The sequence below is a fragment of the Procambarus clarkii genome, chromosome 29, assembly GCF_040958095.1.
Source record: "Procambarus clarkii isolate CNS0578487 chromosome 29, FALCON_Pclarkii_2.0, whole genome shotgun sequence".
Classification (NCBI taxonomy): domain Eukaryota; kingdom Metazoa; phylum Arthropoda; class Malacostraca; order Decapoda; family Cambaridae; genus Procambarus; species Procambarus clarkii.
The window spans coordinates 7,114,009-7,126,036 of record NC_091178.1 but is presented as its reverse complement, the minus strand read 5'-3'; the positions used below and the strand labels follow the sequence as shown (position 1 = coordinate 7,126,036).

Here is a 12,028-nt window from a genome sequence, read left to right as displayed (position 1 = left end):
AAATTTTTTCCAAGATGGCATCTGCTTACTGTAGGCCTGCGGAAGCAGATGTGAGCCCTGTGTATCTGTGGGAGTTCTAAATCTTACGTGGAACTTAAAAACATCCTTGATCGTGTCGCTCAGCTGATGGATAATTAGCAAGAACATTCTTGGTTGTGTTACGCAATTGAATGGTTATGAGCAGCAAAGGATATTTTCCACCACTTAATACTATCTGAAACTCAGCAGTAATTTAACAAATGATAATTTTTTATTATTAAATGTCAACTGAATAAGTGCCAAAAATTTTATTTTAATCAATAAAACAAAACAAAATTATTTTATAATGATGTTAAAGATGATACTGTTGATACACTTGGATGACTAGCAATATAATTACCTTCAATTTGTGCTCCTTCCTGTTAATAATGACAGCTGTGATCTGCTGGTCCATGAACAGGAGAATGCAGGCAAGCAGTGCAGGAACAACAGCAACTATGGATGTCCACCAAGGGTTACCTAGAAATAAACACTCATTATTACTCCCTTTCAACACTGTAACATAAGTGTCTCTGTGTAAATGTCTCTATATGAACAAATCCATAAGGGCCGTGACGAGGATTCGAACCTGCGTCCGGGAGCATCCCAGACACTGCGTTAATCGACTGAGCTACGACAGGGTTAAAAAGAGTTGAAACCGAAGTTCTACTGAACTTACTGGATCCCGCAGCCTCTCTGAGGCACAAACCATGGTTTTACACAACTCCCCCCTGCACTCGAGCTATGTCAATAGACCGTTATGATGTAAGGGCGAAGAGGGAGAACGGCCTATTGACATTGAAATTCAAGATGGCCGCTGGCAAGAGGAAAAACAAAACAGAGCTAGAGTTTGGTGGATTCAATGAAAAAGTATTGATATAAACAGTCAACACAACAAGTTGGCAAAATTAGATATGACAGTGAACTATCATGTAGAAATAATCAGCAAATTGAAAGAAAGTAATGACCACTTGAGTAGCAAAGTATTAGGTCTTGAGGGGTTTGTGAAAGACTTATGTAAGGACAAGAATCAATTGGAAACAAATTGCAAAGCCATGGAAGAGGAAAATAAACTCATGAAAATAACTTTGGAAGAAGTTAAAGCAAATTTAAACTTAAATGACTAATATAGGTTAGGTAAGGAAAATCAACAGGAAAAACAGCTTTTGTCAGTACAGATGGAGGAAGTTACACAGGGAATAGAACAGTGCAAGAAGGATATGCAACTCACCATATTTGGAGAAGGAAAAAATAGAAGCAGTAGTAAAGAAAGACAAATACTTCAGCAACCAGGATAAAACAAATATTAGGCTGGAAGTCAGAAAGGAACTGGTATCAAATCCTAAATTGGTGCAAAACACAATCGATCGAAGTCCCTGATAATTTTTGGTTGCAAAGAAAAGAAGATAATATCTAGGTCAGAAAGAGCTGTAGACGAAGAGAAAATAGTAGATAAAATTGTTGGACTAGTGGAAGATCTTACGACCATAGAGAATGTCAGCGACTACAGGAGAATCGGCAGGTACGTAAATGGGAAAGATAGACCTTTGAGGATCACTCTAAACGGTGCCAAACAGATGGAAGAAGTACTAAGGAATGCTAGAAAATTAGATGAGGAAGGGAAAGTATGGTCGTTAAGACGAGATTTTTCGAAAGAAGACAGAAAGAAGCTGAAACTGAACCTCGTAGAGGCAAAACATCTAAATGCTCTCATTTATGATGAGAGCATAAGAATGAAGAAGAAATAAATTCTTTTTTTCTACAAAGTGATAGGAGTAGGCAGGCCAGTAAAATGATACAAAAAGGGAAACCAATAAAATCACTAGAGAGAGGGGGGTGAAGAATAATGAGAGGGGGAATATGTTCCTGAAAATTGCATACACCAACATAAATGGAGTGAGATCAAAGATACTGGGGTTAAGTGATGTAATACAGCTGCAGATGCCAGACATTGTTGCACTCACGGTGACGAAACATGAAGATGATATTTTAATTGAGGTCATATTCCCAAGGGGCTATTCAGTTTGGAGACGGGACAGAAAAATTAGGAAAGGCGGTAGTGTTGCTGTGCCGGTGAAAGAATACCTAAAGGTAAATGAAATAATGATTGCCAATCCAAGAGAAGTTGACATAATAGTACAATACTAGAGATCTTCAATCAGGATGATAAACTAATTATCATAAATGCATATAGTCCATTGCCATGCAACACATGGTCAAAGGAGGAGCTAGATAATAAACGAGAGGGTCTTATAACAATAAGGAGAGAGATTATAGTGAGAGCTGATAAAGATAGATCACGACTCTTGGTAGTTAGCGACTTCAACTTGAAATCCATAGACTGGGGAAGCATATGAAGCCTCTCAGGCTTCATATGAGGAGGAGAAGGAGGAAGAGGAGGAGGAGGAGGAGGAAAAGGAGGAGGAGGAAAAGGAGGAGGAGGAGGAGGAGGAGGAGGAGGAAGAGGAGGAGGAGGAGTAGGAGAAGATGAGAAAGACGAAGAGTGGGAGGAGAAAGACAAGGGTTAAGAGGAAAAAAACGAGGAATTATAGGAGAAAGAGGAGGAGGAGGAGGAGGAGGAGGAGGAGGAGGAAGAGGAGGAGGAGGAGGTGGAGGCAGAGGGGGAGGCAGCGGCAGCAGAGGCAATAAGAGCAGCAGTCTTCTCACCAGACCATGATGATCGTGATCCCTGGAACTATTAAAAGATAACCAAAAGGTAGGCCTTTCTAGCTATGCATATTACCCTATTTTTTACATTTGTAACACTGATCAGAATGCTGAAAGTAAATATTATTAATTATCAAACACTAAGTAAAACCCATAACAATTTTGAAGATATTCTGAAAGTTAAATTCTGAGATAATGCTTTGAGGCTGACATTAATTGTCAAATTGATTATACTTACTGTATATACATAAAGACATTACAGTGAACAACAAATCTAAATATGTTCTCTAACCTAGTGATTGTATGAATTCCTCAATTCATAGTGATGAATTGTATTATGTTAGGCTTAAACCAAAACAATCAACACTGATGTTAAATTCACAGTCTTTCTGTTAAAAAAATATAACAAAGAATTCAAAGAAATTCCTGTAATGCTTTTATAATTAGATTACTGTACTGCTCATCCAATTTAAAAAGCAGTAGTGAAGAACCTAAAATAAATATCAAATGCTCACCATCAAAGGGAGGAATGATCCAGCCACGGCCCTCCCACGTGGGTTTGAATTCGGATGGAACGTCTAGTTTTGGTGTATGAATGCCAATAGCCATATCAATACAGCTCATTGAAACAATAGCAATAATAACAGCAAAATCACTGATGAACTGACGGACCTGCAATTTAAAAAGGACATTTTTAAAATTAAGTTTTTATTCAACAACATTTGAAAAATATATAAAAGATTATTAATTTAAAACAATTTAGAGGCAATCAGTGAATTTGTGTTCTATTTAGTTATTTTCTTAACAATTTTATTTTGTAGTTATAAATTATCATGTTAATCAAAGGCCCACAAATTTCTTGGTAAAAGTAGACAAAAACATTTTGATCTGACTGGGGTGAAATAGCGATCTCCAAACCCAGCATAAGAGAGAGGAGAACTTTGCATTACATGTAGGCCTAGTGACATCATTAATACATTTACAACATACATGGGGTGGAAAGGGCATTCATAGGGTAGGAGGCAATCATTAGGGAAGAAAACACTCTTGAGGTAGGAAGGAACTTATGAAGGGAGGTACTCAAGTGTATGAGGCACTCACGAGGGAGGGATACATTCAACGGGAAAAAAGTACTCATGAGGAAAGAAGCCAATTCATAGGGTTTAAAGCCACTGGTGAGGATGGAAGGCATTCCACATTCTTTCTCATTTGTACATGATTGTTGAGGACAGTCCACAGGCCCTCTTGTTTCCTGGAGCCAGCATGTGGTGATTGCTTCACATATATGCTTCCCAACCCAATCCAATATTATGATTTTTTTTTTACAGATGTCACACATGCTTTATTGAGTTTTTGGGACACATGAAGGTGCTTGAAATACAGTATCCAGGAAGGTATCTATATTTGACTTGCCTCTTAAAAATTAGGAGTTTCCAGAAGGAATATGAATCATATAAATATTGTATTGTATTCTACCAATCCTCTACTTTTGTATTCTATCTCCTGAAACACAATTTGTTCTAGCTAATAGGGTGATAAAAGCAGGCTTCTCTTATCATTATGCTTCTTCATATGACATCTTTCACCCATGTGATGTATCTATCTTGAGCCTTCTTCTCTACCTCCCTCTTCTCTCTTGAGCCTCTACATACTCAATCTGTTTGGTTATCCTCTCAATGTACCCAACCTAACACTTATCTTTTATTTCTCTACTACATCTTTCTTTTATTTCAAGTTATTACATCTTTCTTTATTTCTAGCATACTATATCATCATGCTGTCCAATTTTCTCATGCCACAACCAGCTGAAACCAGTTTTTATTTTTATTGTGCCCAATAACATCACCAAACACCATTCCATCCTTTGCTAAATTAACTTTTCTGTGAAAATTAACAGGAAACCCCCAACAAGTGCATTAGTTTACATATTAAGCCACAAAAACTTTAAATAGTCTCGTCTCCCTCTAGCTTCAAACTAATCATATCCAACTGTCATGAATTTAGAACATGCAGTATGGTGACATATGTTGTACTAAATGTTACTTAATAACAACCTAGAGCTTTGTAGCAGAAAACCTATGAAACGGCAATGCATGGCAATTTTTGTAACATTTAAAAAAAAAAGTATATTCTCACCTTGGCAGGGAAGAAAGCAGCAGACTTGAAGTCCTTGAGATATACAGAGATGAGGAAGGTACCAAAGAAGAGGGTAATACTCAGCAGGAATACGTCAGGGTAATAATGTGCGCACTCGGGTCCATTTCCGATTAGTGTGCCATTATACATCTGTAAGGAAAGATTACTGGAGATTAGTTTCACATTCTAGCTACTGGGTCCTTCATGTCCAACCTCTACCAATCAGAACATAATAGAGCAAATAAAGGTGGTTTTACCTGATATTCACATAACCAACCCTGAGGACAGCACACTTCTAGGTGCTCCTCTTGGAGGGAATGCCATCAACGAGGTCCTTGGTAAGATCATCACTGACCTGAAGACGATGAATGAGAGGATTGAAGACATCGATGCTCATGATGCACTTTACCTCATCACCAGATGCTTGTCCCTCCCCAGGGTGACCTACTTTCTTAGATGTTCGGCATCTTTCAACAATATTAAATTAGAAGAGTACGACAGCTTGCTGAAATCAATGCTAGAAAAAGCTCTCAACCTTTCTCTCAGCGACTCCAGTGGAAACAGGCCTCCCTTCCTGTCAGATTCAGGGGCCTCTGCGTGTGCACAGGAACACAAATTGCGGTACCAGCGTTTCTGTCCTCTTCAGTGGCGTCTGACAACTTGGTGAAGGAAATCCTTCCTGAGCACCTAGTTCAACAAGCAGGGATACATGATCCCAGCTTTAAAGACTGCACCACCAAATGGGTCTATCTCGCAGGACCAGCACCTCAACCACTGCTTTCTGAAGCCCATAAGCAATCCAGCTGGGACTGCCCCATTGCCGACCAAGAAGCTGCGACATTACTAGAAGCTGCGACAACACCACATGATACTGCCTGACTTAAAGCTGTAGCAGCTCCCCATGCAGAGGACTTCCTATTAGCAGCCCCAATGTCAGCAACTGGCACTCGTCTCACACCGCAGGCCCTCTGAACTGCTGTGGCTCTCCACCTTGCTGCCCCAATCCACACCGAATACAGGTGTATTTGCGGCGAGGCAGTGGCCGATAGGTACGGATGGCATGGCCTTCTCTGCCAAAGGACAGGAGGATGGCATGCAAGACACGGCGAGGTTAGCGACATTAACAAGAGAAGCCTTACCACGGCCGGTTGTCCAGCAAAGAGAGAGCCCCGTTACCTAATGCCTCGCAACTCTGATGAGCCTGTCGGTCGTCCAGACAGGATCACGGTGAACACCTGGAAGAATGGTAGACAGTTGGTGTGGGACTACACTTGCGTTTCAACCTTAGGCAACACCTATGTTAACTTCAGTGCTGCACAGGCAGGAGGTGCTGCCAATCGCCGGGAAGCAGCCAAGTCACGTAAGTACGGAGACCTTGATCACCACTACAATTTTGTCCCCATTGCCTCAGAGACACTTGGTGCCTGGGGTAAAAGTGTTGCAAGTTTTTTGAAGGAGCTGGGGTCCAAGCTAATTGAAACAACTAGAGACCCTAGAGCCACCAGTTTTCTCTTTCAGCACCTTAGTGTGGCAATCCAGAGAGGAAATCCTCACTGCATCCATGGTTCCTGCTCGCCATCTGAAGAGCTGCAGGAGCTATACAACTTGTGACAAGTAGTCTTGTACCTTGCATGTAACCAATGTTGTAACCCTTTTTGTGTAATGAAATTTTAAAATAAAGTTAGATATATATATATATACACACACACTAAAAGAATAGGGGTGGTAGGAGAAGAAAATATCAGTGTTCAGTGAGGATCCACAAGGTCTTCTGTAAGTACTCATTATTTTCTTCTCCGAGGCCATGGGTCCCTACACTTGCACCAGAGGTGGTACACCTTTTAGGTACTAAAAAATAAATAAATAAATAAATTTAAATATATATATATATATATATATATATATATATATATATATATATATATATATATATATATATATATATATATATATATATATTTATATATATATATATATATAAATAGATTTTTCAAATATTTTTCCTTGGGAAATGATACAGCTTTCCAATACTGTACATTACACGATTTAATATTTGTTTACTTTGTTTCAAAATTACCATAGAAATTTGATCATACCTAACCAATCCTAACATAAAAGCTATTATGAAGACCAGGTGTATATTAGTATTGTAATAGGTAGTGAGGAATGAGAGGCACGCTGTACATAGCTTACCTTCATGCAGTCCTCCTCCCCGATGCTACTCCAATCGGTAGAATTCATCACTTCTTGCGTTTCATTGAGTGGTACGCATTCACAGTATTTTAAAGTATCTACCGATGTTTCCATTGGATACTTATCACCAATCTTCATTACTTTCTCAACAGCCTAAGTAGAAACAAATACAGTATATTGTATATAGAGGTACATCCAATTTAAGTTAATATTTAGTGATTTTTTAAATTTTTAATAATACCTGTCAGTTGTGAATGGAATCCAAAGGAGAAATATTATACCGACTTGTAAGGCTAGTTAAGCTTAACAAATGCTAATTATAAAAAAACTTGGACATGATCAAAACATCATGAGCAAACTTTAATTATGCTATTTAAAATATAGCTCAGCTCATTTATATCTAAAAAGCAATATAGTCATGCAAATTAATTACATTATCAACTATTGTAATACAGTACAAGTAAAAGAATGAAATTGATAATAAAACATTATAAATATGTATGTGGGTTGGAGTAGGTCTAATACAAAAATTGAATGTTTTGCCATGAATTCTGGATTCAGAACCTAAAGCCCATTATGTGCCTCTGTAACCTTTAACACTACCACCCACAGGATAAGTACAGTATGTAGTGTATAATAGATGAACTAAACCAACATGACTATGTACTGTTAAGTGGGCAATGATCTTTCTAAAAAAAATATAGGCTTAAAAATCAGAGAAACAACAAAATAAGTAAATGGTTGATCAGTGCAAACAGAAATCATTAAGATCGAAACAATGCAACCATTACAAATGGTATCTTTTTTATTTATATATATAAGCGTTGTTACATTCTTGTACAGCTACTAGCACGCATAGCATTTCGGGAGAGTCCTTAATCCTACGTTCCCCGGAATACAACTCGCCAAATCGTTTAACAACCAGGTACCCATTTTACTGTTGGATAAACAGAGGCTACAGTTAAGGATTTGTGCCCAGAAAATCCTCCCCGGCCAAGATACGAACCCAGGACAAAGTGCCCGTGAAACGCCAGGCGAGCGTCTTACCCCTACACCATGGGGACTGCAAATCTGATCACTTTACATGCAGTAATTCCATAGTTTACTGACCAAATTACCATTTTTAAAATTTTCATGTATAAAATAATGATACAAACTTTTCATTAGCTCTTATATTCGAAACTCACATAATTTACTCCTAGTATATTAGTTCTTCACATAAATTTTATAATTGTGGAGGGTTAAGTTATAAAAATGTTTCAGTTTCTGGAACCTAAGAATAAAAATATAAAACACAACTACAATAAATAAGATCTTACCTTGTATATAAAGATGAATGCAATTAAGGTAGCAAAGTTTTCTTCAGTGAAACGGGTAATGAAGCACACCATGGCAGAGGCATCAACAGCCACTAGGATCATTAAGATGATCCCAGACCAGACACCAATCCACAAGCGGAACGAAAGGTAACTCCACGACATTGTTCTAAAATTTGTGAATTAAATATATATATGATATATAACATTATGGAATGTAAAGAAAATACAATATATCACATGCATAGTAATGTCCTTCCCAAATATACTTCAGAAAGTAAAGGTTGAAGACTAACATTTTCCTTCTGTCTCCTGTCTTACTTTAGTCACCCTTGTTTGGCAGAAATGTGGTCAATAAGATGCAAAGGGATGGTGCTTATTGTTAAAACATCATGACATTATGCAGACTCTTCAAATGCTAAAGTCAATATAAATATGAAAAGGGCACATCAAATATCATCTAGTACTAGTACTTGAATTAAACACTTTGATGTTGGGGGACAAGCAACAATAAAAGCAGGTTTAAATTCAATAACTAACTTGTTTCTCATAATAATGACCTTCAGAAGCTGCATTCTAAACACAATAGCTAGACATTTTTAGCCTCAAAATTCTTGACGGTAATGGGTCAAAGCCTGATCCCTCTAATTGAAACACAAAACTAAAGAATAAATAACAGTTTAAAAATGATTAAAATACTGTAATGTATATAAAATTACTTACTTGCAGAAGTCATATAAGATAGTTTCAAAGACCAGAACAGGACCTGTTGAACCCAAGACAGTCAGAGGTTGACCAGAGAATAAGCCATATACCACGCCACACACTAATCCAGCAACAAGAGACTCCAAAGCAGCAATACGGTTTTCAGTGGCCTCTCCAAGTAGACCTCCAAAGGTAATGATTGGGGTGAGACAAGCAAAATAAATGAAAATAATGGAGGCAATGGACTGTATGGAGAACCCATCTTTAAAATCACTCAAGAACCATGGTTTTTTTCGTTTAATGTCATTAATGAAGCCACCAAATAATCGGCCAGTGCGTGTGAGACCAGCCTCCTCTCGCATCTTCATCTCCTCCTCCTCTTCATCTATTACTTCTGCTGCTTCTACCTTCTTATTTTTCCTTGGCTCCTGAGATGGAATTGCAGCAGGTGGTTCAATCCTAAGGAGTAAAAATTCAATAATACAAAAGTCAACTTTCTGATGGTCCATCACTACATATTGGTAGTTTTGACCAAATAGTTGCTATAAGTACTTTCATTTTAGGAAGATGGAATGACATATATATATATATATATATACGTACTGTATATATTTATATACCGCATGTATATATATGATGAGTGGGCAACTGACCTAATGGCTGGATCCCACTCTCCAGGTGGCAGGACAGTCACAGCATCTAGAAACTCATCAACACCAGCTAAGAGATGACTTCTATTTTTTGCCTTGTATGCTACGTCGTGAAACACTTCATCACTGAGAAGCGTGGCCATGGCACGACCAATCTCATGATACCTTGGAAGGCCACCCTGAAATAAAGTTGAATTTTACTTTATAAAATGTTATTGTTAGTGGTTTGAGAAAATTCACTAGGGCAGTGAGGTGGTGCAAATCTACGACCTCGGCATTGCCAGCCTTATGCTCTATAACTGGACCACTGATGACTTGTAAATGTTTGACAAGTCAGCAGTGGTCCAGTGGTAGAGTATGAGGCTGGCAATGCTGAGGTTGTAGATTTGCACCACCTCACAGCCCTAGTGGATTTTCTCATTGATATCTATCATGTTAGTGTGAGTTCTGTGTGTTAGTACTTTTATCATTACCTGTACTATAAACTTTACATATTTTACTACAATTATTTTTAATTAATATTAATTAATTTTGTAAATAACAAGCATAATAAGGATGTACTACATGAGAAGTGAAAGTATACTGTATTTTCTTTTGGTATAGCACTTTACCCACATGGGATTCTTTTCAAGTTTTTACAATTACTGTACACAAGCTATCCATAAAATAATGTAGTTTGATTTTATAATTGTGCTTGCTTTTGAAAAAATTTACGCTCACCAGGGGTCCTAGTATAATGTACAGGAAACGGGTAGGTACAGGCACTTCCGTCAAATCACCAAGATTGGCACTTTGGGACAAACGGACAAATGCCGTGGCAGGCTTATCAAGGAAGGGCACTTCTCCAACAAGGATGTTCGAAGCCTCAGCACCAGCAGGAATCTTCCGCATGAAGTGAGTGTTTCCCTGCAGGGTTGTCATATACATTAATACAATCATATCAATCATATACACATACAGTATAAGGAAAAATTATATGTATACTATATATATATTTATTTATTTATTTATTTTGATGACCAAACCACACACTACAAAGTGAAGGGACGACGACACTTCGGTCCATCCTGGACCATTCTCAAGTTGATTGTCTCATAATCGACTGGAGAATGGTCCAGGATGGCCCGAAACGTCGTCGTCCCTTCCTTTTCTAGTGTGTGGTTTGCTCAACTATATTTCAGCCACGTTACTGTGAATCCTCGTCTGCATATATATCTATATATACTGTACATATATATATATATCGTCATTCAAGTCACCCCACTGTCCCAGAATGATTTTCTCATTGATATATTATGCAGAACAGGGATATTGATATGTAAAGTAATGAGATTAATATGCGTAAACCATACCTTATGTTCAGGTCCATCCAGGTTGTTTGAGCTGTGGTTGCATGTAATAGAGCCAGATGAGGGAGATTGCTCCATTGTTCCGTCGGGATTCGAGATAACGCTGGCATTGTTACCACCTGAAAAGGATAAGGCTCTGAAGAAGCCTGATCCAATGTCTGGATAACAAGCAACCAGACAAGGGAGAGAGAAACAAAACAGGCAATTAGCAACTGAAACAAAAAACACCAAGAAAACCTACTTCTGGGTTAGTGTGCTAAGCAACACAAATGGCCTCTTGAGGAAAGTGAAAGCATAGCTAATTTGCTTTATATTTATGACAGTAAAGCAAGGCATATTTATTGTGAAGGACTAGTGCTGATATACAAAGCTAGTAAGAGGAAACTATGTAAACTTGGCCCATTTATGTCTGGTTATCACACAGGTACAATATTTATGGCCTAAGAAAACAAATAGAAAACAGGCAACTGCATTACACACTGCAAATAGAAAATGTAAACATCAAATTTTATTTAAAGCTTTTCTAAAAAGTAAATAGATATAAAACAGAAAATTCAAAGACAAAACAATAAAAAGCACGTAGGGTTCAATATCATGCAAACATTAACTTTAAAAGAAGTCATAATAAAAAGGAAAACTATATTCCAACTTCTTAAAAATTTTCTAAACTAAGGATGCAAGCATAAACAATCGAATTTGAAATTTTGCGTCACATAAAACTACAAATCCAACAACATGCCAATTTATAGATCTATACACACACATATATTTAGATGTATTTATACGGTTGCATATAGATACTGTACATAAACTATATGAATGTGTATTAGAATACACAACATTCATACATGCAAATGGAAATTATACATACACACACATATATATATATATATATATACACAACACACAGAACCATACACACATGCTCCAACACACAAAATTCCATCTATAGCTTACATAGGTTGACAAAATACATGAGAGCCAAGAGCCAAGA

The 12,028-nt window shown here is 37.6% G+C and overlaps 1 protein-coding gene across 16 annotated transcripts in view; it reads right to left on the bottom strand.

The window, feature by feature from the left end:
• Nucleotides 1–12,028, bottom strand: part of LOC123764978 (electroneutral sodium bicarbonate exchanger 1) — a 151,801-nt gene that overhangs the window by 73,655 nt on the left and 66,118 nt on the right. For 12 of the 16 annotated variants that reach the window (XM_069333379.1, XM_069333371.1, XM_069333380.1 and 9 more), the window contains 9 exons: nucleotides 11,038–11,153; nucleotides 10,406–10,591; nucleotides 9,689–9,864; nucleotides 9,054–9,494; nucleotides 8,334–8,499; nucleotides 7,015–7,167; nucleotides 4,822–4,971; nucleotides 3,201–3,357; nucleotides 380–498 (listed from right to left, as the gene is read on the bottom strand). In XM_069333379.1, the coding sequence (XP_069189480.1) occupies nucleotides 380–498; nucleotides 3,201–3,357; nucleotides 4,822–4,971; nucleotides 7,015–7,167; nucleotides 8,334–8,499; nucleotides 9,054–9,494; nucleotides 9,689–9,864; nucleotides 10,406–10,591; nucleotides 11,038–11,153 (1,664 nt within the window). Of the gene's footprint in view, nucleotides 1–379; nucleotides 499–3,200; nucleotides 3,358–4,821; nucleotides 4,972–7,014; nucleotides 7,168–8,333; nucleotides 8,500–9,053; nucleotides 9,495–9,688; nucleotides 9,865–10,405; nucleotides 10,592–11,037; nucleotides 11,193–12,028 lie in introns of all 16 variants that reach the window. The other 4 variants (XM_069333376.1, XM_069333378.1, XM_069333381.1 and 1 more) reach the window with 1 other exon arrangement.